At 40.2% G+C, this 27547-nt stretch overlaps 1 protein-coding gene across 1 annotated transcript in view; it reads right to left on the bottom strand.

The window, feature by feature from the left end:
* JAM2 (junctional adhesion molecule 2) overlaps positions 1-13833 on the bottom strand; it is a 65197-nt gene extending 51364 nt beyond the window's left edge. Inside the window, exon 1 of the mRNA XM_024732013.1 lies at positions 13587-13833. Coding sequence (XP_024587781.1) covers positions 13587-13809 — 223 coding nt within the window. The 5' untranslated portion in view covers positions 13810-13833. The remainder of the gene's footprint in view (positions 1-13586) is intronic.
* Positions 13834-27547: the final 13714 nt, after the last annotated feature.

Genomic DNA, 27547 nt, shown 5'->3' with positions numbered 1-27547 from the left:
CAGTCTGCTTGTGATCATTTTTATGGGGTTGTATAATAGATTATATTATTATTTCCAACTACTCATTCCCTTCCCACTTATTATCGCATGATTTCCAGGGTATCCTGGCAGACAGAATACACTCCCCTACCCCAGTTCCAGGTCTGGCTATGAGACACGCTTTGACCAGTGGACATCCATCATGTTAAGTGGATGCTTTCAGAGCTGTTGCATGATTTAGCTCTGCCTCCTGCCTTTGCCCTTGGCCACAAGGACTGTCTCTTCTAAATAGGGGCAGCTCTTTCAGCCTGGGGCCAGGAATGAGACATGTAAAGCAGAGATTTTGCAGCTGACCTGGAGCCACCAAAATTGAAAAGCAGCAAAAATGATGCATATATTTGCAAACTACTGAGATTTGGGTGGGTTTTGTTACTTCATAAGAGCTGACTGATACAGGTTGTGATTTCATCTAGGCCTTTTTAGTAGACAGACACAGAAAATGTGTTGTTCTTTCTTTTTTTTTGTATTTTTCTTTTTCTTTCATTTTTTAAAACTTAAATATAGTTGACTTATCATGTTAGTTAGTTTCAGGTATACAGCAAGGTGATTCAGTTACTGTATATATATATATACATATATATGTTCATATATATATATATTCTTTTTCAGATTCTTGCATCTGAAAATAGCATCATGAGTTCATAGTGATTTTTCAAATCAAATATACCATTATAGAGCTTTAACTTACCTTTTTAAAAAACATTATACATGTATCTCTTTTTTCCTGCAATGAAAATCTTTATCTTTCTATATCGATATAATTACTGATTTGAATTGTCCTGTAATACAAAGTAGTTTCAAAAGAACAAAACCACTATTTTAAATTACTTTAGTTTACAAAGTATTTGTAGCTTTATTCATCCCTAAAGTATATCCTACTATTCAGGGGAATATTATTTTCTAAGCTCAGACTGGAGCTTCTTTCCTCTATGTGGTTATATCACTGATTTGATATACAGTAGGTTCATCTCTTTCCATCTGTTTTCAATTTTCACAGATGGATGCTTTAATGAATTTTATCTTTTAAATAAAACCTTTAAGTTTTCAAAATCAAATCTATGTAATAAGTTATTAAGAGAAATCTGTTCTATTCCTGTCTCTTCTACCCATTGTGAATAGTTTTCACTTAACTTCCCAGCATTTCTTTCTTACGAAAAATGTAGCACGTGAAGCTATACAGTTCTGTACCTTGCTTTTTTCACTTACTATATCCACACATGGAGACTGCCCTCATTCCTTTTCATGACTACATTGCACACCATTTTATTTATTCAGTCAACCCCCTACTGATGGGTATTTGATTGTTTTCAGTCTTTTTTTAATAAATTATTTTGAAATAAATAATATTATGCATGAATCATGTCCTGTTTTATACAGCTCTGGAACAGGCTCCCAGTAGTGGGGTGGATGAGTCAAAGGGTAGACATGTAATTCTTCTACATATTGCTGAATTCCACTCCAGAGCAGACACCTCATTACACTGCCCATCAAGAGTGTGTGAAAGTGCCTATTTCCATACAACCTCAGTAAAGGAACATGCAGATGAGTTATATGTTTTTGCTAATCTGGTAGGCAAGAGATGCCGTCTTTGTGAAGGTTTAATAATTTACATTTCAAGTTATGTTGAGCAGAGCTTCATACTTAGTTGTTTTTTTTTTTTTTGGCTGCGCAGCTTGTGGGATCTTAGTTCCCTGACCAGGGATTGAACCTGGGAGCCTTGGCAGTGAAAGCAAGGAGTCCTATCACTAGACGGCCAGTGAATTCCCAAGAGCTTCATACTTGAAGAATCATTTGAATTTTTCTTCTGGGAACTCTCTGGGGTTTGCTTGTGTGTATGTGTGTGTGTGTGTGTGTGTGTGTGTGTGTGTGTGTGTGTGTGTGTTGGCATGCCCATGTGCCATTTTGTTCTTTATATTTTTATTCTCTTTCCATTTTTATGGGCTCTTTGTTATATCAGTGATAATACTCTTTGGTTGAGGATTAAACTACAAATATATTTTCCCAATTAGACATTTATCTTTTGATTTGTGTATAGTGTTTTATTTTTTTCATGCAGATGCTCTTTGGATATATAGTCCAATTCATAGAAGAACATACCATGCTTTGTTCTGTTTTGTTTTGTTTGTTTTGTTCTGTTTTGTTTTGTTTGTTTTGTTTTGTTTGTGGGCAATGGTCTTATTTATTTGCTTACTTACTTACATTTAGATCTCTGATTCATTTGGACTTTATCCCTGTGTACTATCAGGTTCAGATCCAATTTACCTTAAATCACTGCACAACTGTTGTAACAATATTTAATAAGAATTCTCAATGGGTTGAGATGCTACCATTTTATATGTGGATAAATAAACAGATAGATAGATAAATACAGACATATAGAAAAGTAGGTTTAGATAGACAGATCTCTATTTTTATCCCTATCTATCCTAAATTTATAAATGAACTTGGGCCAATTTCTGGACTTTATATTCTGTTCCATCGGTCTGTCAGTCTCTTCATGTACCAGTCCCTCAGTGTTTTAATTACAGAGCCTTTATCAAACTCTGTAATATAGGGCTACCACTACTTCATTTCTGCCCAAAGGTATTAGTGTTTGCACCTAGTATAATATTTATTTTATGTATATTTTATAATTAATGTAATATATTGATACAAAAATATATGTATATAATTTATAACCAAAAACTTACATTGGGGCATATGCTCTTTAAAAAAAAAAAAAAAAAAGGAGAATATGGAATCAAAAAAAAAAGTTTGAGGGCTTCCCTGTTGGTGGAGTGGTTGAGAGTCCGCCTGCCGATGCAGGGGACACAGGTTCATGCCCCGGTCCGGGAAGATCCCACATGCCGCGGAGCGGCTGGGCCCATGAGCCCTGGCCGCTGAGCCTGCACGACCAGAGCCTGTGCTCAGCAATGGGAGAGGCCACAACAGTGAGAGGCCTGCATACCACAAAAAAAAAAAAGAAAAAAAAAAGAAGAGGTAAGGGATTTTGGACTTAGACCTTCAGAGAGGACTTGCGTTTGGCAACATGGAGAACATTTGAACAAGAAGGACAACGACAGTAGAAGAGATGGAGGCTGGGAGGAGAAACATTGTATCTAGATAAAATGCCATAGAGGTTCACTCCCTTACACACACACACACACACACACACACACACGGCACAAACACAAAAGAACCTGACTTCTTCTGGGAACAGAAGCATTATATGGAGTCATAGTACAATGATACTATAGCTCCAATCAGTTTATGTAAAACTTTTATATATTTTATGGCAGAGCTCACTGTGTTTAGATTATTGGATTAAATAATAATAACCAGTAATTAAATTATTGGATTGAATAGATCAGTGTTTATTTACACTTGAGTCATTGTTTTTTTCATATGTCCATTCTACTTTTGATTATAATCCACTCCTATTTTAAAGTGACTCTAGAGCATTTTTTTTAAACATAAACACAATTCTCTCTTTTCAAATTTAGCACTTTCCCAGTAGCTCAACGTGTTCCAATTTTATTCATGGTCATTACTTCTTTCCTCTCCTTTAAAAATAGCAGCAGCTTTCACTTGTCTGTAAATCCTAGCTGGTGCTGCTGTCTCTGTCCTCTCTGGCCCTTACTCTCTTCTCCTTTGGATTTTTTCACTGGGTCTTGGTTGGTATTTTTCTCTTTCTAGTTTTGATCACTGGTTTGGGAGTTTATTTCCCTCTGTTTTGTTATAGCACTTGGTTTCACTACTTATATTTAGTGGTTTTAACTAGAAGATAGTCCCTACTGCATCTTGGCATAGGGTTTTAAAAAGGCTTCTTCAAGATGTTATCATGAGTTCTGTTTGGTGACCCAGCTTTGGGTTGTGGCTTTAGTTACTGGTAAAAATAGATACTTTGTAGGAAAGCACAGAATATTATACACAATATGATTTGATCTGTTGGAAGGTGCAGAACATTAAGCACAGTAATTTTTATTTTTAAAGAAACTATACAGGTATGCTCATATATGCTGGAACTACATTTCCCCCCAACCATTTTTCTGGAATCACATGCAAGAAACTTAAGAGTGGGCTACTTCATTGATGAGGAAGTAGAGAAAAGGGAACCCTTATACACTATTGGTAGGAATGTAAATTGGTGCAACCACTGTGAAAAACAGCATGCGGGTTCCTCAAAAAACTAAAAACAGAGCTACCATGTGATGCAGCAATTCCATTTCAGGGCATATATCTGAAGAAAACAAAAACACTAATTCAAAAAGATACATGCACCCCGATGTTCATAGCAGCATTATTTACAGTAGCCAAGATATAGAAGCAACCTAAGTTTCTATCAACAGATGAATGAATAAAGAAGATGTCTCATACACACACACACACACACACACACACACACACACACACACACAAACACAATGCAATATTACTCAGCCATAAAAAGAGAATGAAATTTGTCATTTGCAACAACATGGGTGGACTTGGAGGGTATTATGCTTAGTGAAATAAATCAGAGAAAGACAAATACTGTATAATATCACTTATATGTGGAATCTAAAAAATAAAACAAACTAGTGAATATAACAAAAAGGAAACAGACTCACAGGTATAGAGAATGAACTAGTGGTTACGAGCGGAGGGAGTGAGGGAAAGGGACAACATAGGGGTAGGAGATTAAGAGGTACAACCTACTATGCATAAGATAAACAAGCTACAAGAATATATTGTACAGCACAGGGAATATAACCAATATTGTATATTAACTATAAATGGAGTATAACCTTTAAAAATTGTGAATGTCGTATATCTGAAACATATAATATTGTACATCAACTATACCTCAATTAAACAATCAGATTAAAAGAGTGGGAGTGGAATAAAAATCAGGAGGACTGTAAAGGAGACAGTTCTCATTTGATAACTTTTCTGTGATGTTCGAATTCACCATATACATAAATTATGCTAGTTGAACATGTAAGTAGATGCATTTAAGAGTGATCTATTTTTGTCTTTGATCACGTCCACCATAAAGTATTGAGCAAGTTTTCATAGTGTGAGAAAAGCTAAAACTGAAAACAGCAGGTGACTCTTTTCACAAGATGTGAGCCAGCAAACCGGAAACACCTTGCATAAAGGAGAGAGACCAGCTAGGCTTCTTCACTCTGTACAAATATAAAGACAAATTTGTCCCAAAATGTCCCTGTGAAGCACTTTGAAAACTAAAACAAAATAGAAAATCCAATGAAACAAATAAAATCTTGAGTCCAATGACACGAGAGAGAGAGAAAGACAAGATTCTTTAGTTAAGGACTAAAGCTCATGTCAGTTATGCTCACGAGGATGCTTGCTCAGGGCTTTTGGAGCCCAGACAGTGGAAAGCTAAGAAAGTAGCTCTTTTTCTTTTTTAAATCATTCAAGAGCACTTTATTTACTCACATAGAGTCCCCTCTTGTACGTTTCCCCACTTCCAGTTTCTAGAAGGAAATATTTGACATTTTTCTCCACAGTTTCTTTCCCAGTGGACTGTGAGCAATGTCAACAACAGCAGTAGGAGATCCTTTGAAGACCTGGAGAACGCAGTTGAACAGGCATGAATGACCCGTTTACTTAGAGTAAAATGAAGTGTTTACCTCTATTTTCAACAGTTTTAGAGAATTTCTGGGAGGAAAATTATGGTTTAATCAGTACTCATCGAATTCTGTCCTTTAGAACATTATACAGTTCTGTGGTTGTACTTCAGGAACCGTTCAAAATTGTTTCCGAAAAATATATATTTTAAATTATTATTTTTTTATTGAAGTATAGTTGACTTACAATGTTGTGTTAGTTTCAGGTATACAACAAAGTATATATATATATATTCTTTTTCAGATTCTTTTCCATTATAGGTTATTATAAGATATTGAATATAGTTCCTTGTGCTACATGGTAGGTCCTTGTTGTTTATCTATTTTATATATAGTAGTGTGAATCTATTAATTCCAAACTCCTAATTTATCCCTCCCCGCCCTTCCTTTTTAGTAACCATAAGTTTGTTTTCTATGTCTGTAAGTCTATTTCTGTTTTGGAAATAAGTTCATTTTAGATTCCACATATAAGTGATATTATATGCTACTTATATTTCTCTGTCTGACTTACTGCATTATTTCATTCTTTTTATGGCTGAGTAATATTCCACTGTGTATATTTACCACATCTTCTTTATCTATTCATCTGTCAATGGACATTTAGGTTGCTTCCATGTCTTGGCTATTGTAAATAGAGCTTCAATGAACACTGGGGTGCCTGTTTCTTTTCAAATTAGAGTTTTTGTCTTTTCCGGATCTGTGCCCAGGAATGGGATTGCTGGATCATATGGTAAGTCTATTTTTAGTTTTTTAAGGAACCTCCATACTGCTTCCATAGTGACTGCACCAATTTACATTCCCATCAACAGTGTAGGAGGGTTCCCTTTAAGAGAGCAGCTCCTGACCTACTTCACAGGACTAGGTCCAGGACAGTGTTCTGCTTCTCTCCTCATAAAATATAAGAACAATTCAAACTGCAGAACACTGCTGACCCACTCATTGGTTTGAAGATCCTCAGTAGGGTTCTGTGGGCCTGTCAGTAGGCATCCATTTGAGCACACACATCCTCTCTCTCTCTCTTTCTCTCTCTCTCTCTCATGCACACACTCATACCCTTAGTAATATAGAAGGCCACTCTTCTTCCCATCACAGCTAATCAAGTCACCCTCCAAAGGGTGGCAACTTGGTGAAACTCTAAAAACACTTAAAACAATACTGATGGAAGACAAACTCAGGTATTGGAAAAGAGAACAACACTGAAAGAAGAGAAATAGTAACCCAAAGAGCTACTGTTTTACGTTTATATGCTGGGAGCTGAACAGAAAGTTGGAAACACCTGCAGTATACATGATTTTTTAAAAAAATTCCTTAAAAACCAAAGAACAATTTTTCTCAAATCCCTGATTAATTAACTACATTTCAAATAATAAAACAATTTTCTGTGGGTATATGTATATGTTTAATGATATACGTTTGTGTATGTATATATTTCAGTAAACTATATAAAAGACATACTTAGGAAGTAATTGCCTGGACCACTCCAATCACTGGTCTCCCCATTTCCAACTTCCCACCTACCCATTCTGCCCATTCTCTATCCTCCATCCACTGGGTTCTCTTTTTGAAATGCAAATCTGACGGATATTCAGTGTTTAAAAGCCTTCAATGGCTTCTCCTTACTTTAGGATAAATTCAAAATCCTAACTGTGTCTCACAAAGTCCTCCACCGCCTGGCTGCTGCCTCTCACCCTCCCCTGCTCTCCATACTCTGGCCTTAAAGAACTTATTTTATTCCTTCACCCTCTTCCTGAACGCTTTCCCCCAGGGACATCTGTGCATGCTGTTGGCGCCATCAGAAATGGTCTCCCTCATCTTCTTTACCTGGTTACGAGTATAATCTTTTCATAGATAGACAGAGATGTATGTGTGTGTATTTTGTAATAAAACTAAAAAAAACACATTCTAAAAAAATTCTTTTTTTAACATTTTAAAGTTTTTAATCTAACATTTTAGTTATTTTATTTTACTTTATGGCCATGCTGCGCGGCTTGTGGAATCTTAATTCCCGACCAGGGATTGAACCAGTGCCCACTGCAGTGGAAGCGTGGAGTCCTAACCATTAGACCGCCAGGGAATTCCCTAAAATAAACTCTTAAAATAATAAAAGTAAATAAAACAGGCTGTTTAAACTAGTACAGTACTTATGAAACAGCCTATTCTTTGTCTATGACTCTCAAAAATGTCAGAAATCCATTATAAGTGATAATATGAATGTTAAATTCATTGCCCCCAAATTTTAACAATAATAACAGTAATAGTTTTTTAAATGCTTTATACATGTGAACACATTTCTTTCTCCCTAAACCTCTATGAGGTAAGTACTGTTATTGGGATTGTCACCATTACAGATGGGTCAACTAACCCACACAAAAGTCAAATAACTTGTACAAAGTCACAGAGCTAGTAAGTGAGCAGAGTTCAGCATCAGAGTACGTCCTCTTTACCACTACACTATGCCATCTGAAATACAGCTCAAAAAATGCAAATCTATAACACTATGAAATATAATTCAAAGGGAAGAGTTATGGTTGCTCCATAGGCTCTAGAATGTTCTTGGCCACAACACCGATTACACACATCCTAATTTTGGTTCCGGTGGTAGGCAAAATAACCCCCCTGCCCCCGGCAAGGTGTCCACATCCTAATTCCAGGAACCTATAAATATGTTACCTTACATGGTAAATAGGAAATAAGGTTGTAGATGGAATTAAAGTCGCTAACCAACTGATCTTGAGATGAGTGGATTATTCTGGATTACCCAGGTGGGCCTGATGTAATCTTAAGGGTCCTTATAAGTGGAAGAGGGAGGCAGAAGAGAGAGAACCAGAGATATGGCAGCCTGGCTTCGCTGGCTTTGCATCTGGAGGAATGGGGCCATGGCTGGCCTCTAGAAGCTGGAAAACACATAGAAACAGATTCTCCCCTAGACCCTGCAGAAGGAACACTGCCCTTCCCATACCTCGATTTTAGCCCAGTGAGACCTATTTCACACTTCTGACCTCTAGAAATTTAAGATAATAAATTTGTGCGGCATTAAATTTATCGTAATTTGTTACTGTGACAATAGGAAACTAATATAGTTGGGCTTTTTTCCCCTGAGTTCTGACCTCAGTAACACCTTCCAAGAAAGTAGTGCCCAGTTTTAAGTTTTCTTTTTCTTCTTTTGCCAAAGAAAGCACTTGACCCAGATTCTGACTCACCCTCATCTTCCTCGAAACGTCAATCTGGGAGGGCTTCCCTGGTGGCGCAGTGGTTAAGAATCCGCCTGCCAGTGCAGGGGACAGGGGTTCGAGCCCTGGTCCGGGAAAATCCCACACGCCGTGGAGCAACTAAGCCTGTGCGACACAACTACTGAGCCTGCGCTCTAGAGCCCACGAGCCACAACTACTGAGCCCACGTGCCACAACTACTGAAGCCTGCGCGTGTAGAGGCCGTGCTCCACAACAAGAGAAGCCACTGCAGTGAGAAGCCCGCGTGCCGCAACGAGGAGTAGCCCCTGCTGGCTGCAAACAGAGAAAGCCCACGCGCAGCAACGAAGACCCATCCAAAAATAAAATAAATAAATTTGTTTATAAAAAACATCAATCTGGCAATACCGGTAGCCTGTAGTATCGGCTCAGCAGTGGTGTCACTACATTGTTATGGGATGTAAAGAAATGTTATTTTAAACAATGGCTTTTACAGATTTCTGCTGGTCTGACTTTAACAAACACAGTGGCTCTTGCCTCTATGGTCTAATACGTCTTCTCCACCAAAGAGGCCCACTGGAGGAAGACAGTGTGATAGAAACCATGGGCAGAGCAAATGTGTGTAAATTCACATGGGCTTCTCTCATTGAACTGCTCATGTGGAGGGGTAAATGAGTGTCCTCAGCCATAGGGAACTCACTGTTCTCTTTATGCTGATATTTTTGCTTTTGACATCTTCCTTTTTAATGTCATGTCTGTTACTGTCTTAAAATGATTATCAGGTCTACCAGCAAACACAATTTGACCTTTGCATTCCTCTTGACTATGTCAAGATGGAACCAGTTCTGTTCAGCTAGTTGATTATGATGCTTTGCTCTTAACAATGTTGACAGAGGGCAGAATTTCCTGGCACTGGTTTCCTGGAGTGCTGTTTTGGGTCAATTCCATCATAGAGGCAGAACCTTGTAATTTTGCAGAAGATCCAAACCTCTCTCCACCTCCACGGTCCTTGTCAGTTGATGAGAGATTACAAACTCAGGCCAAGTTGCCTGGCTTGGGTTCCAGTCTAGATCTGAGGACAAGCTGCCACCAGATGTGTATTGCCAAGAACAGCACACTGCTCTCATTCACATTAAACTCCTTTTCTGACATCTCACCTATGTAGAATAAGTTAGGGCTTCATGATTTATAATACAATCATTAACTCTATCCATACATTTCTTCCACCCACTCCACCTTATCCCCTTCCCCTTCGACAGGTGTATATTTACCCGTACTATTAACCAAGCACTTTGCTCAGCACTGGACATACAGTAGTGAGCAAACATCAAGAAATTTCTTCTCACATGGAGCTTCCATTTTAGTGGGAAAGAAAAATATAATTCAACTAAACACACAAATAAATGCCCATCTATCAACAGGTACACGGAAATCATAATTTAAGTAACAACAACAAAAAGCGATCCTCCTGACTACCAAAAAGAAACAAAGAATATTGACAGAAGTAAAAGGAAAGAATGGGAATGAGCATGATATTATACATATTAGGATTGAGACAAAAGAGTGGTACAGTCGTATTTGGGATGAATATCAAGAAGATGAGTATATAATTAGAGCATAAGGAATCCACTGTCTTTCCTTGAATGAAGATGATAAAAAGAGTTAAGTGTTCAGAAAAATGAGAGTGAAGGCCAGCTATCTATGCAACAAAGTCTCTGATCTTCAAATCCCAGTGCCACCTCTTTCCAGCCTAGATAAGTGAGCCCAGACAAGTAACTTAGCTTTCCTGAGCCTTACGGTCCCTACCTGTAAGTTGAAGATATGTTCTATCTCATGCATTTGTTGAGAACTTAAAAAGAGAAAACATACAGGAAAGTCCTAGGAACAGTGTGATACATAGGTAAGCCTTCAGTACAGTTTTTGGATCTGAATGTGAAACCTGAGTGGATAAATCAAAAATAGGACGGTGGGGTGAAACTTAGCCTCGAAGAACATTCTTGTTTTTTCAACAACACCCTAAAAGCAATGAATGTACCTAGTGCCCAGATCTTGGTTTCTAATACCATTCTCCAATCAAAGGAACCAGGGCTCCTTGGAGCAGTGGCTGATTCTGGAACTGGAGCAGAAAATATACAGGATCAGCCTGGAGCATTTTGTGGGACCAGAAAGTAAGGAAGTGCTAAAAACAAACAAACAAACACACATATATACACAATGATGGGGGGATGTCAAAGGGACACAGGAACCAATTTTAAGAACTCCCAATGGCCAAAGCTGACAATCTAAAATAAATAAAATAGTATTGGACTGTAATCCAAAGTGCAAAATAAATATTGATGAGCTTATACTGACATTAAAAAAAAATAGATGAATGAATGGAGTGGGGGGAGAGACATCTCTCAAGCAGAGAAATTCCAAGTAATTTATGGAGCTACTCCACTCTCAAGGAGGTGGAGTATAACTCTTCTTCCTTAAGTGTAGGTTGTACATAGTGATTTCCTTCCAAAAAATACAGTATGGAAAGTGGGGGGGAAGGTAACCCATGGAGATACCTGGCATACACTACCTGACCAGGTGATAAAGGTTAACATCTACAGGGATAAGTCATGGTAACAGTATGTACCCTTGATATGATGTGATGAAAATGATACTTCACCTCGGAGATCTCCCTCCAAAAAAAACCATAAACCCAGTCTAGTCATGAGAAAAATATCAGAGAAATACCAACTGAGGGACATTCTACAAAATATTTTGCCAATACGCCTCAAATCTGCCAAGGTAATAACAAAACAAGGGAAGTCTGAGAAACTGTCACAGCTAAGAGGAGCCTAAGGATACATACAGGATTACTAAATGTACTGTGGTGTCCTGGATGGGATCCTGGAGCAGAAAAGAACATCAGGGAAGAATGAAGGAAATCTGAAAAAAGTATGGACTTCAGTTAATAATAATGTATCAGTATTGGTTCCTTAATTGTGACAAATGTATCACACTAATGTAAAATATTAATAATAGGGGAAAGTGGGTGTGGTGTATATGGGAACTCTCTATACCATCTTTGTAATTTTTCTTTAAGTCTAAACTGTTATAAAATTTTAAAAAAATTTAAAAAGCAAATAAAACATTCTTGCAATACCAGACCTTTTGGCATCCCAGGAACAATACAGAAAAGATCCCTGCACACTTCCAAATTAATCCCCTGTAGGAGTCAGGGTTAGGAGGGCCAAAGTGTTAGCTTTACCCAAAGCTTGAAAAAGCGCTTATTCTGCCTATTCATCTAAGCCTGTGTTTGCCTCTGGGTTATTCTTGGCTACAGTTTCAAACTTAGGGTGTATTGTTTCTATTTTGATTACTGTGTAGGAATACCAGAGTAAAATAATTTTCTCTGTTTTTAATTAGTGATAATTCTACACTAAAGTCAGTCCTTTTTATTTCAAATTTAAGACTGTCAGTGAAATACATAACTTTTCCAGTAGTTTTGTTACAATTCCTCCAGTCTGCCTCTTTGTTGCCTTTCGGCATTAGTGATTTTTTTGTCTGTGTGTTCAACATGATACCAATTGATATGTCAAAATTGCGTAATGGTTTTTATTGTGAAGCCTTGACTTCTTGGTTTGATTTCCTATAATATAGGTCAGCACATGCCCCCTTCACTGAGACAACTTGCACCTTCTTTCCCCACTCAGGGACAAAAACTCACACCATGTTGAGCTGAGCAATACTCAGGCAATAAGAGCTCGAGAAAGAGTCATTGTTTTATGCTATTAGACACGCAACCTGCAGGTTATTTTAAGTATTATATTACCAGAACTTGAATAGCAACAACAATAATGCATTCTATTAAAAATAAATAAAAGGAAAGTAAAAAGAAAAAAGAAAAAAGGAAAAACGAAAGAAAAAGGAAAACTTCGTTTCTTAAGTGTGCTAAAGATCTATTGTAATCTCCTCCATTTTTTTCTAAAACGTTAACGCAAGAAAAACAAAATAACAGGAAACATTCCCAGGATTTTCAATCTTATGAGCCCAGAATCCGTGAAAATCCTGTTTAGAATCATCCCGTGAAGTTGGCTTTGGGACGTCTCCTGCTACTGCATCAGAGCTTCTGTATCTTTCTAACAATCCCGTTGACGTACCCTGAGGACACAGCAGCTGGCTGGAGCGCCCAGACCAGACTCCTCTAACTGAATGTAGATGTGCAGGTGGAGAGGATACAAGTAATTCTGGCTCAGCAGCCAGGAATTCCCTCCCACCCCGCGTCCCAAAAGTGCACTGCACATTAGCGGCACAACTGGGACCCTCAAAAGCCATGACAATTCTAATAGTGCCCCCTGCTCTAGTGCTAAGAGTGTGGCTGGCGCCTGCCTCCGAGTGATGCCATCTTGGGATCTTAGCATCTTCTAAGGAGTTAGTGAGTTTTGCATTCTATTCACGTTTCCGTGTCTTTGAAAACTCAACCCAACTTTGCAAGATGAGAACCTGCTGGTGTGGACCCTTAACTTTCTCTAACTAGAACTGACAAAATCAGATGCGATTTACACTAAACTGAAGACCTCCAGCCCCCCGCCGCAGACGGCACCCCCGAATTCTGGGCTCGCTGGGTGTCAAGTCAGCTGCCCCGCGGCAGACCTTCCGTCCGGGACCCCAGAGAAAGCCCTCCGCCAGCGCCGAGCGTAGTAGGGGCTGGAGGTTTGGGGGAGCTGGTCTCAGCAGGAGTGGGTGGGAGGGTGGCGGTACCCCAGCAACTTACAGTCCAGGGCGACCACCAGGTAGCGCAGCAGCAACAGGAGGAGGCGGTGGCGGCTCCTCCTCGCCATCTTCGCGGGGTCGGGAGCTGCCGGCTCCTCGGAAGCCGAGGGTCCCGGCGGCGGGAGCGCGGAAGCGCGGGAGGCAGCCCGGGGGGGCACTGAACTTCTCGGGGCGGGAGCAGAGACACTCTTGCAGGGGAGGGGAGGGGCGGGGCCTGATGGCATGTCAGTTTCCCCCTTCCAGGGGCGTCTTCTTAACTGGCCCCCGCCCCCGCGCCGCCGGGATTGATCGGCTTTGTGTCTGGTCCGGCGCGGGGCTGCCAGCTGTCCCCCAGGGCGAGGAGCCCGGGCGCGGGAGGCGCTGGCCGCAGGGCTTGGGGGTGGGGCGCGGAGGAGGGGGCACTGTGCCTGCCTTGCTCCGACTCCTCTCTTCCCCTCCTTGGCACAAAACTTCTCTGGGGGTTTTCAGCCTAAGGGTGGAGATCTTTGGAAAATTTCTGGCCAACCCGCGAACCTGCGGGGTAGGCGGTCCTGGGAGATGGGGTTCGCCGGCTCCGCCTTGGAGGCGAAGGGGGGAAAAAAAGCAATCAAGACTCGAGCTGGAAGGCAGGACTCAGATTTTAGCAATCGCCTTGGCCTCTTCTCGGTATAAGCTTTCTGCTTCTTTGGAGAGTTGAGGTGTGTTTTGTGTTCTTTGCTTTTCACGTGTCAGAGTTAGAAGTTCATCTAACGGTGTGAAATATTTATCATGTTTCTTTCCAGTTATATAACTGCCGCCTGTGGAGTTTTCCACATGTTAAAACTCTACAGCTGCCCTTGGTCAGGTTTATTTTTGGTCTACAGTGCTTTTAAAAGCGAAACCCATTATGAATGCTCTGTTGCAGTGCTTTAAAATTGACCCGCACTTACAGTGCACACAGTGCAAGGGCTAAACAGGCAATTTTTATATTTACTCCTAGGGACCGAAAATGTCCGCTGCATTCAACAGTACTGACAGGTCTGGAAAAAGACCATTCCCAAGAGAAGAAAAAGTTACACGTTTTTTTTTTTTTTTAACGTAGAATAATGGTTAAAGTTCTGTGTAGAAGACAGTTGATTTAGTGGTGTACACACGAAGAATTTAGTTAGCTCAGTGGACAAAGGCAACCAGAGTTCAGATATGCAGAGCTGTGAGGAATGAGCATCCCGGCTGTTTCCTTGGTGACAGTGATGGAAGCTTAACGCCCATGGCGGGAGAGGGGCAGAGGACCCAGAAAGGAAAGTCAAAATGGCAAAAATGTGAGAGCTATACTCTAGTCAAGCAAGGAGAAAGGATACAGATTCAACAACAGGCTTAACGCCAGTTTTTCTGGGCAGTAACAAGAAAGATTTAATGCTTTAGAAGAAAAGTTGTTGGCACCCTCTTTTCTCATTCTTGCCCCAACTATCTGCCTCTTTTGCTCCTTGCTAAAGATACACACACACAAAAGGGGTACTTTTTAAAAAAAATTCTGTGACACCCTATGTGAATAATTGATTCACTCAGTTATCTGTCCCCCAGTCAAGGCATTTGTCAAATAGCTACAATATGCGGCGGCTGGAGGACAATGATGAACAAGATCAAGTCTTTGCTGCTAAGGAGCTCACAGTCTTGAGGAAAGAGAGAATGAGTCTCACCTGGAAAGGCCTCAAATACCACGTCATAAGTGTTACGGGAGGACAGAAAATAATACGTTTTTTATTGAGTGCTTTCTCAGCAGTGGAGTCTGAATAGTGCAATATCTAATCCTCCAACAACTCTGTTAGAGAGAAAATATTATCATTCCCACTCTACAGATGAGATAACCAGGCAGAGAGATGCTAAACAGCTTGTTCAAGATCAAAGGTCAAGGCTAAGGGGAGGTTCCTATGTTGGGGATGCATGCAGGACATATAACCTACACACGTCCTCCCATACACTCTTTATCGGCATGGAAAGTTGGGGCAACTTTTGAAAGGAAGGAAATAAGGGAAGGACATTCTAGGCAGAGCAAAGAGCAGGCTCAAAAGCTGAGAGATCTAAAACTTATGGCTTGTTTAGGAAAAGCAAGTTTCTACAGTGCTAGAGTAGAACATGTGGAATGGGGGCAGGGGAGGTAGCAGAAACTGAAAAGACGTTTGGATTATGAGTGTCATTCAATGTCATACTATAGACTCTAGACCTTATCCTGTAGGTAAAGAGCTTTTGGAAAGCACTAGGGTAGGATATAAAATAATCCACAGTAGAACTGCTCTGTCCATTATGGTAGCCTCTAGATTCATGTGGCTATATAAATTTGAATTCCATTAAATTTAAAATACAATTCTCCGGTCATACTTGTCATGTTTGAAGTTCTCAATAGCCACATCAAGTAGTGTCTGTCCTCCTGGACAATGCAGATATGTAGCATTGCCATCATTCCAGAAAGTTCTATAAGACATTGTTGCCTTAGAATGATGATTCATATGGAAATGTAGAGAATGGTTTAGAGATAAGAGAATCAGAATGTTAGACAAGTCTGAAAACCATTGCAGTGTTCTGAGAAAGAGATGAGGCATGAAGTAAATGGTCACAGTAAGTGAAGAGGCAGGTAGATTCCAATGGTATTCCACAGCAGGACTGTGTCATCTAACTAGATGATTGTGTCAGCTATAGAGGTGAGAAAGCGGGGGAGTCGTAGTAATGGAGATTTCTAGCCTGGGTGGCTATATGTGGTTATAGATAGCATCATTACCTGAAAACGAAACATAGGCAGCATACATAGTTCCAACAGGATTGGGTTGAGTTGACTAAGGGTTATCTAGTGAGATGACCAGCAACTATTAGAAAAATTGGGCTAGAATTCAGGAAGCCCTTAGAATTGATAAAGAAATAAATGTAGGGCTTCCCTGGTGGTAGGGTGGTTAAGAATCCGCCTGCCAGTGCAGGGGACCCGGGTTGGAGCCCTGGTCCAGGAAGATCCCACATGGCGTAGAGCAACAAAGCCAGAGCGCCACTACCGAATACAGCCAAAAATAAATAAATAAAATAAATAAATTTATTTTAAAAAAAGAAGTAGATGTAAATATCATCAGCTTCCCCTAGAACAGTGATCGCTAAGATTGCTCTTTGGAATCTCCTAGAGATCCTTAAATATGACTCTCTGCTTAAAATTATGTTAAAAATTCTGAGTCCCAGAAGTTTCTATCTCAGGGGCACCTGGGAAGCTGTACAGTCTTGTCCTTGGTGTCTGAGGGGGACTGGTTTTGGGACTCGCCATGGATACCAAAATCTGAGGATGCTCAAGTCACTTATATAAAATGGCATTAGTATTTGCATATAACCTACGCAATCCTCCCATATACTTTAAGTCACCTCTAGATTATTTATAATACCTAATACAATGGAAGTGCTATGTAAACAGTTGCCAGCACGCATCAGATTTCAAATTTTGCTCTTTGGAATTTTCTGGAATTTTTTTTCGAATATTTTTGATCTGTGGTTTGTTGAATCTGAGGATGCAGCACCTGTGGATACAGAGGGCTGACTGCATTACTGATAAGCACCCTGGTTGACTCTGATGAAACTATTCAATGGACTGGTATTTGAGAACCTTTCTAGAAGATGGGAGAAGCATGAGAATGAATGAATGAGATCAATCAGAAAAAGAAGTGAATATTCATCTAGAGGTAAATCTAAGGAAATAAATCCAATAAGAGGTAGGAACAAGATCCATGTTAAAAAATAAAAGTGAATCTAGACACAGACCTTATATTTTTCACAAAAAATGAACTCAAAACGGATCACAGACCTAAATGTAATCTGCAAAACTACAAAACTCCTAGAAGATAATGTAGGGAAGGAGAAATAATTTTTCCACTCCCTTTTTAGGTTCTTGGCTGAGATCCCTCCGTAATGAAAAGACAGGTTAATGGGAGAAAAACAAACACATTTAGTAAATTGTATACCTTCTATATTCAAGGGAGATATCCAAGAACACTGAATAACTCTCCAAAATGGCCCAAGTCACCACCTTAGATGCCGTCTGTAGTTAAAGACAAAAGATGTTGCGGTCCCCCCCTATCCCCCCCCCCCACCCAGGCCAGTTATGGGAGGGGACCAGCAAAAGCACAGTAAACAAGGGTAAGGTTGTTCTGCAGATTTAATTCACTGCCTTCTCCATTAATAAGTGTTTCCAGAGATTTAGAATCACCCTTCTCTTCTAGGTACAGAGAGGGAGATACCCATACAAATAGAGATCTCCCTTAGAAATATAAATGTCTCCTACAAAAGGAGCTTTTGTACTTCTACTCAGTTTTCAGGGCTTTTCCTATGTTTGCTGTTTCTTACAAGTATCAGCCTAAAATAATTCTCCTGCCAAAGAGGCATATTTTGGGGTGACAGATTCTGCTCCCCTTCAATAACAAAGGACAAAATCTAGAGGACCTTGGGTTTGTTGGTGAATTTTTTTGTTTACTATGTGCCAGATCTTAGTTGCAGCATGAGAGATCCTTAGTTGCAGCATGTGGGATCTAGTTCTCTGACCAGAGATTGAACCCAGGCGCCCTGCACTGGGAGCACCGGACTACCATGGAAGTCCCTGGTACTGACTTTTTAGATAAAATACCAAAGGCGTGATTCAAGCAAGAAAGAATTGATAAACTAGACTTCATTAAAGTTTTTAAAATTAAAAACTTCTGCTCTTTGAAAGACAATTTCAAGAGAATTAGAAGCCACAGATTGGGAGAAAATATTTGCAAAAAAATGTATCTGATAAAGATCTATTACCCCAAATATACAAAGAACTCTTAAAACTCAACAATAAGAAAACAACCCAATCTTAAAAATTGGTCAGGGGACTTCCCTGGTGGTCCAGTGGTTATAGACTTCACCTTCCAATGCAGGGGGTGCGGGTTCGGTTCCTGGTTGGGGAGCTAAGATCCCACCTGCCTGTGGCCAAAAAACCAAAACATAGAACAAAAGCTATATTGTAACAAATTCAATAAAGACTTAAAAACAAAAAAAATTGGTCAAAGACCTTAGTAGACACCTCACCAAAGAAGATATAGAGATAGTAAGCATAAAAAAATTAATTAACAGAAACTTCGGGCTTCCCTGGTGGCATAGTGGTTAAGAATCCGCCTGCCAATGCAAGGGACACGAGTTTGATCCCTGGTCCGGGAAGATCCCACATGCCGCGAAGCAACTAAGTCCGTGTGCCACAACTACTGAGCCTGCGCTCTAGAACCCGAGAGCCACAACTACTGAAGCCTGTGCAGCTAGAGCCTGTGCTCTGCAACAAGAGAAGCCACCGCAATGAGAAGCCCATGCACCGCAACAAAGAGTAGCCCCTGCTCGCCACGACTAGAGAAAGCCCGCGTGGCAGCAAAGAAGATCCAACACAGCCAAAGATAAAATAAATAAATTAAAAACAAAAACAGAAACTTCAATTAAATCGAGTCGGGGGACCAGAATGAGACGCTCTCATGCCCTGTGACAATAGCAGCGCCCAAGAGGAAGAAGAAAGACTCCTTCCCTGGCAAGGACTCAACCAATGAAAAGCCATGAACTCTGTTTATTTTACTGTTTATTTTAGCCCTCCCAACTTCATTTTACCCTCTATAAAAGTGTTCTCCTTCCCTTGCAGTGCAGGGACTTGCATTTGGCTCACCATGGATGCAGATCCCAAATTGCAATTCTCTGCAGATCCCAAGTAAACCCATCTTTGCTGGAGAAATAACTCACAGTCTATTTGTTTTAGGTCAACACACGCAACTATATGAAAAGATACTCTGCATAATATGTCATCAAGGAAGTCCAAATTAAAACAACAACAAGATACCACTATCACACTTATTACAATGAGCAAAGTCCAGAACACTGACAACATCAACACCGTCAAATGCTGGTGAGGCTGTGGACCAAAAGGAGCCCTCATTCATTGCTGGTGGGAATGCAAAATGGTACAGCCAATTTGGAAGAGACTTCAGCAGTTTCTTACCAAATTAAACATACACTTAGTGTATATGATCTTTTTGCATGGGATTTTCTTCCCTCATACCAGACAATTCTCCCACTTTCTAGACACTGAGGGGGTGTCCTGCAATTCAATTCAATTCTGACTCTAACTACCCAGAATTAGTGCAGACCCCCCAGGTTCAGGGCTCAGTCCCATGACAACAGAAAAAAAAAAAAAAGCACAACCTAGAAGTTGAGAATTATGTTTTATTCGGCAAACTTTCTGAGGGCTTAAGCTTGGGATACAGCCTCTCAGCTAAGCTCTGAGAGACTGCTCAGAAGAGGTAAGGGAGGAACCAGGATATATAGGAGTTTTTGCTACAACAAACAAACAAACAAATCCATGTAGTAGAATGTCAAAAGATTACTGCTAATCACAAAAACAGACATTTCAAGTTAATGAGTTTAGTGCTTTTCTATGTAGGGAAGATGCAAGAGTCAGAGATCATTAAAATCATTCCTTTGATATCTAGGGCCAGTATCCTGTTTTTCACCATCCTGAGTTCCTCTCAGGGTGTACCACTGCGGGAACCTGCAGTGGTTGATGGCTTGATGGCAGGCAATATTCTTTGATTACTAAAATGTCAGGCAGTATTTCTTTGTCCATAGTCCAAACCCATAGAATGTACAATACCAAGAATGAACCCTAATGTAAACTATGGACTCTGGGTGATTGTGATATGTCAGTGTATGTTCATCAGTTGTAACAAATGTATCATGCTGGTGGGAGACATTGATCATGGGGGAGGTTAGGATGTGCTGGGGGCAGAGCGTACATGGGAAATCTCCATTCCTTCTGCTTAATTTTGTTGTGAATCTAAAACCTAAAAAATAAAGTCTAATAACAAACTTGAAACAAACAAAAGAACACAAGAAAGAGCAGTCAAAAATGTATGAGAGGAACTCGGAGAGAATCAGGAGCCAGAGGTGGAGGTATTTACTGTCTTCAGTGCTAAAAAGACGATTGAAAATTGTCTCCTGCATTTAGTAATTATGAGGGCATTAACCACTTGGACAATAGAGAAAGCAAGCCTCCAAAGAACTTGTAGAAAAAATTTAAAGACTCGTGTTCTTTACTTAATAAAGTACAAAACTAGTGCAAAGATGAAAATGAATACTGAAATGATTACAAACAGCAGCAGCATAGGAGTTCCCTGGCGGAAGTGACTTCTTAAACTGAGTGACTTCTCACAACATCTCAGATTTGGTATTTCTATGTTGAATGGGTTATTTTTCCTCACGGGTGTGGAGAAGTTGCTGGTAAATGCCCGCACTCTGCAAATTAGAGAAAAGAGGGAAAAACGTCTTCTATATCCAGAACCACATAAATTCCCAAGTGTTTCTCATATACATTTTAACTGCCTGTGGATAGAATTTAAGGTCCTTTATGGGATGCTTATTACTCATCCCTCATCATTATCCCTCAGATTCTTTCCTGAAATAAGCCTGATTTCAGTTTTTCATTCTGATATGCCCATAAGCACACTCATGACTTGTGCTCAAATAAACCTATATTTAGAGAAGCCCTATTCTACAGCCCCTCAAGAAGATCTTTCATGACTCTCCCAAAGTGACATCTTTCTTCCAGTTATTATAACAATACAGTGCTCAAAACTTTCTTCCAAGAAAGAAAAAAAAACCCTCACTAGCCTTGTAACAGGGGAGAGCTAAGTCGGACTCCATGTTTCTTTGACTTTAACCTTTGCTTTTCGTTGCTTTTGTTATTATCATCATACATAGTGGCCTACCTCGGAACCCTGCCCCTCTGCCTGAATGTGAAAGTGCCTCTGTTCAGCTCACAGGGAGACAACCTGACCAGGCACACTTGTGGAAGGCTGCAAGAAACAAGAAATGAACACATCCCCTCCACAAGGCTGGCCATTCCAGGGGATATTTGCAAAATTTATGGCCTTTTTACTTTACTTCCTCATCTCCTCCCCCTCTCTGTGCTGTAAAAGAAACTGGCATCCAAACCCGGATAAGATGGTTTATCAGAGGCACTAGTCTGCCACCTTCTCGGTCAGCTGGCTTTCCGGATAAAGTCGTCTTCCTTGCCTCAACACCTTGTCTTGGACCCGGTAACAGCCTCACCTGGTTCTAATTACTACAAGCAGGACAGCCTTTCACAGTCTCTGCTCCTATATGACTTAACAGCTCCAGGGTGGTTCTACCTGACAGTTAAGTGACGTTCACCAGTGATCAGTAAATTAGTTATTAATGCTTTCTTTCCTTTTTTAAAAGCACATTTATTATCAACTCAGTGGTTGTTTTTTTTTTAAATTGAAGGTTAATTAGAAACTTCATAGGGAATTAAGTAATATGAAAATGACTTTTTTAAAACGGGATTTTCTTGGGGAAGAGACAGCATTTAACAAACATTTGCCAGGGTCAAACAAAGGATGGACAGGCATCAGTTAGTCTATAAGGATGGAGTCATAACAGCTAAAACTTGGGGGAAAAGGTACTTCCCAACTCCATCCCCTCCCCACATTTCCCCTCCCTCATTTCACAGTTAAGAATGATGAGAACCAAAGGAGTGATATAATTTACCCAAGGTCACACAGCAAGATAAGAAAAGAGCCAGTCCTGGAATGAATGCTAGTTGTGTCTTTCCTCTGCAGTCCCCCAAAGAGTGTAGATCCCTCAGTACCGGCTGGGAATGGATTTGCCTTTTTGTATATAACTTGACCCACATTATATCTAATTTTCTCCTGAGACCCCTTGCCTAGGATAGCTACACTTAATGTATGTCCTTCATTGAAGAGTGAGTGGGGGAAGTAAAACTCCGCTGGGTTGAGGGAGCTTTGCAGTCTAACTCACCATCTTGGATCTATAGCAATACAGCCTAGATGAGAGGATACTAAAATGATTTAGGAAAGATGCAGTGATTCTTGCATTTGGTTGCTGCTCTCCAGAACACTTCTAAAGACGATGAGGATATTAATTGTTACCATGTATTAAGTATTATTTTCTGGCACTATGCAGAGCACTTTATAGGCATTATCTGATAAACAACTTTGGGAAGAGGTACTATTATCATCTTACAGATGAGAACAAAGGCTTAGGAAAATTAAGTCCCTGACCCAGGAGTAGGCAACTAGGAAATAACTGAACCAGCTTTAAACCCAGATTTGTCTGACTTCCAAGACCCATGTTCTTAATTACTAAGATATCTGAGAAGATGGACTCCAGTGGAATGCATTTCTCTCTTCTAGGGAGAAGAAAAAGCCATCCTGAATGTTGTGACTTGTTCTGTGTCATGATAATGTCATCTTCATTTGTTTGACACGATATCTTGCAGGTCCTTTCATACACATTTTCTCTTTGGATCTCTGCAACAACCCAGTGAGGAAGCTGGGGAAAGGTATGATTATGCGTTTTTAAACAGCCCTATCTATAACTGCTGGGTATCAGTAAGTACCCGATCAACTCCAGAGGCTGAACAAATAGAAGATCAAAATCTGTATGATTTCTGTATGATGAATGTTCAGGGTAATCTGAGTGACCAGCTGGGTGTGAGGCAGCCTGGGGATGTGGGAAACACACTATTGGGAGTTTGGCTGGCTGTGATAGGGACCTATCTTTCTGTATTTGTCTGGTGACTTAGAGACTTACTAACCTGCCCACATTCACACAGGTAATGAACCCGAACCATCTGTCTCTAAAGACCCTGCTATTCCCCATTCCCTTACTTCAGTTATCTTTCATGTTCTAATAACTCTGTAGTCTATATCTCTCTAGCTCAGATCTTTCTCTTGAACTCCAAATCAGTTTTCCCTGTTTTTAGAATATCTAGATGTTCCACTCAAAATCAGTTAAAATTGATTTTTAAATATTTAAATTAAAATCAAGTCTAAAATTGAGTTGACTTTATCACCACTTCACCCCACTTCAATTTTCTCCACTTTTTTACCTTCCTCCTTCTCTCCCATCCTTTCTCTCTTTCATTACACAACATGAAATAAGCACCTATTATAGGCCAACCACTATGCTGATGGCTTGGGACACAATTATGTGCAGTAACAGACAATATCTCATCTCGTGGATGAGATAGACATCAATCAGGCAAAGCAAGCATGGATACTAGGGGGACTAATTAATTAAGGGTTTGCATATTTGGGAAGTCAGGGAAGGCTAGTCTGAGGGAGTGACGCTTAGTCTGAAAGTTGAAGGGAGTAGGAGAAAACAGGTGGGAAGAACAGTCTATGAAAAGGGAACACCAGGTGCACAGACCTTGTGACAAGTTCACAGAGTGAGAGTTGGCATGTGGGACTGTAGCACAAAGGTTGAGAGGGAGGGCGATGGAGGCCATGGAGAGCCTGGCTGAAAACCTTCAAGGATTCCAGCAGCTTTTAGAATAAAAGGAGAATATACAGCACCACTTCATTCCCTTTTTCTCATCATGATACCACAAGGCCTTTGCATATACTGTTCCCTCTTTGCACTTGGATCTTCATTCTTTGTTCTTTCTTTAGTATTATCTTTGAATATTTGCTATATATATATTGAATATTTGCTATATATATATTAGGCACTATGCTAAATTCTTTTCATATTACCTACTTTAATCCTCATAATCATATAAATTAGAAAATCCATTATTTCCGTTTTACAGGTGAGGTCATTGGGACAGAGAGATTGAGTGACAAGCCCAGAATCACAACAACTTGTGGGGGATAGAGTAAGGTTTGCAATGGCACTGGGCTTAGTCCAGATTCAACATGCTGAACTGTTATGTTCACTGCTGTCATTTCACCTCCATCTCAGCTGGTCACCACCTCTTCATCCTTCTGTCTCTGCTAAACTTCAATTTCCTTAGGAAATTTTCCTGCCCTTCCTGACTAGATCAAATCCTACTATTGCAAGCTCTCGTTACCCTCTTCCTCTTTGGTATCAAAGCTGGGATTTTAAACTCAATTGGTCACAATCAGTCACCAGTAGTAGACTGTGAACTCCATGAAGACAGGGTCTAATTTTTAATCTCATTATTGTAGTCCCTTTTCCTAACAAAGTGCTTGTCAGTTTTTAAATGCTCAATAGATATATAGCTACTGGTTGGATATATGGATCCATATATCTTTGACAAGAGTGTGATAGTACTGTAAGTTTTTTTTTAACCTAACAACTTAGTTCAGGCTGCTATAACAAAGCACCAGAGTCTGAGTGGTTTATAAACAACAGAAATTTATTTCTTAAGTTCTGGAGGATAGGAAGTTCAAGATCAGAGTGTTGGGACAATCAGGTTCCAGCAAGGGCCCCCTTCCAGGTTGCAGACAGCTGATGTCTTTTTGTGTCCTCACATGGAGGAAAGAGAGCTCTGGCATCTTCTTATAAGGAGACTTATCCCATTCATGAGGGCTCCACCCTCATGACCTAATCACCTCCCAAAGGTCCTACTTCCAAATACCATCACATTAGGATTAGGGTCTCAACATATGATTTTTGAGGGAACACAAACATTCAGTCCATAACATCTAACAATGTCTTTTTAAAGTCAGTAGTACTGCTTTTAAGCTTCAGTTATCTCTACATGCCAATCTCATTGCTAAGTGCTCTGTGTTCATGATCTCCTTTGATTCTACATATGAAGGAACTGAGGGTGTAAATGAGGTCCAATAAATTGCCCCAGGACACCCAATTGGTCAATGGTACAACAGGACATGGTTCCAGGTCTGTCTATATCTAAAGCCTTTACTCTATAGCACTGCCATGTTACCTCCACTCCTATAACCCTTTTTCCGAGTCACCCAATCTACTGCAATATCAGTGCTGATGGCACCATTGTATGCGCTCTAGGGATATAATAACTGTTTAACAGATCCATATTTATTTACTTTTAGGTTGTTTTGATTTTTTAACATCATAAAGAAAGCTGTGATGCACATTCTTGTATGTTTGTACTCTTGTGTGATTATTTCCTCAGGATAGTTGGTGGTAAAAAAGTCAGAAGTTTTGATTCATATGGCCAAATTGGCAGCAGTAGAATTTGAGATTTTTGTAGTGGATTCTAATACCTGCCTATTTACCAAGAGGGTATGTTTTGCCATTGGCCAACAAAGAAAAACATGACATAAAAATATTCTTTGCATTTTCGTTAATTTATCCTGGAGTACAGAAAAAAAGGATAAAATCCACTGCGGCCCTTTTTCTTTGTACCTAGTTCTCAAGGCTTTTTTTTTTTTTTTGCGGTATGCGGGCCTCTCACTGTTGTGGCCTCTCCCGTTGAAGAGCACAGGCTCTGGAAGCGCAGGCTCAGCGGCCATGGCTCACGGGCCCAGCCGCTCCGCGACATGTGGGATCTTCCTGGACCGGGGCACGAACCCGTGTCCCCTGCATCGGCAGGTGGACTCTCAACCACTGCGCCACCAGGGAAGCCCACAAGGCATATTTTTTAAGTACAGAATTTAGTATGTGCTCCAACTTAAGACAGATAAATAGGAGTACTTGTAGCAAAAACAGGCTGCTTTTGATTTGTTTAGTGTTTACTATGTATCCTGAACACATTTTTCTCTAATGTATCTCTATAAACCTTTAATTTTTTTGCATAATCAAATTCTTAATGCTGATGAAATTCTATACCTAAAATAACTTTTATTACCAGCATCTCAACTGCATTTTTCATCTTTAAGACCTTTGGGAAGGGGTTAGAGAACATGAATAAACTTGCTACAGAAAAGATTAGATGGATAGACAAGAAACAGAATGACACCTTTTTATTCCCAAAGATTTAGGAAACTGCTATGTTCTTGGATCTTTCCCCTTTAAAGCAGGTGGATAGTTTTAATTATTCTGGAATGCTCTTTTTGACCCTGATGAAAAGTAGCTGACTGGAAGAGCAGCAGAAGGTTAACATTTTGTTTCACGACTGATATAATGCTCTAAGTGACAACATTCTGTCTATCAAACAAGCCAAGATTTGTGTTTCTCTGGAGAGGTGAAGAAAGGGCATATTTTCTCATATGATAACCTTTAAAACCCTCTTGCTTTTCACTGAATTTTAAGGTTTGCCTTGTGCCTTATAGATGTGAGTGCTCCTAGGAATTGGAAGAGTTTTCAAAAATATTTTTTTCCTGGAAGTGTGATATTCTAACAAAGGCCAGGCTGCTGATTCCCTGAAGTGCTAGGAATCCTCACAGGGACAGAAGTTCAAATGTTTGTCCTCTGGCTTGGAGCCAGTGAACACAATGGCAGGGAACTTTGATGGAGACCTTGAAAATGCTTGATGGGGTGGATGCAGTTTAAGAAGCAGGATATGGGGGTTAGAGCCTATGGCGGAAATGGCCATCCTTGTCATTCCTCCCTAGGATAGGGCCTAAACATCCTGGAGCACTGACAATCAAAAGTGGAGATATATTGGCCATTCCAGAAACTACATCTTTTTTTCCCTAGAGACACTTTTAGATAAGCCATCTAAAACCTCTGGAACTTTGGTTCCTCATATATAGAAAATGGGACTGAGGTTTGTGATTTTAAAGGCATTTTCAACTATAAAACTAGGCTACTCTTCAAATTCAGAAACAGAGAATAAGCAAGTCTTCTAGTAACAATACCGTATTTTATTGCTGCTGGAAAGTTGTCAGTATGATAAGCAACCTCTACTCAACTACTACAGATTTTTTCTTTTCCCTCCTGCCCCAACCACTTTAAACACACACACACACACACACACACACACACACACACACACACATATACACACACACATGGTCTCTCTCTCTCATAAACTGTTTAAAGCATATTTAATTTTATCCTAGTAAGTCAAGAATCTTAAAACAGGACTTCCCTGGTGGTGCAGTGGTTAAGAATCTGCCTGCCAATGCAGGGGACACGGGTTCAATCCCTGGTCCAGGAAGATCCCACATGCTGCGAAGCAACTAAGCCCGTGCACCACAACTACTGAGCCTGTGTTCTGGAGCCCGCGAGCCACAACTACTGAAGCCCACGCACCTAGAGCCCATGCTCTGCAAC

This window comes from Neophocaena asiaeorientalis, unplaced genomic scaffold (genome assembly GCF_003031525.2).
Source record: "Neophocaena asiaeorientalis asiaeorientalis breed wild unplaced genomic scaffold, Neophocaena_asiaeorientalis_V1.1 scaffold55, whole genome shotgun sequence".
Classification (NCBI taxonomy): Eukaryota; Metazoa; Chordata; class Mammalia; order Artiodactyla; family Phocoenidae; genus Neophocaena; species Neophocaena asiaeorientalis.
The sequence above is the reverse complement of the archived record's forward strand: the minus strand, read 5'-3'. Positions and strand labels throughout refer to the sequence as shown.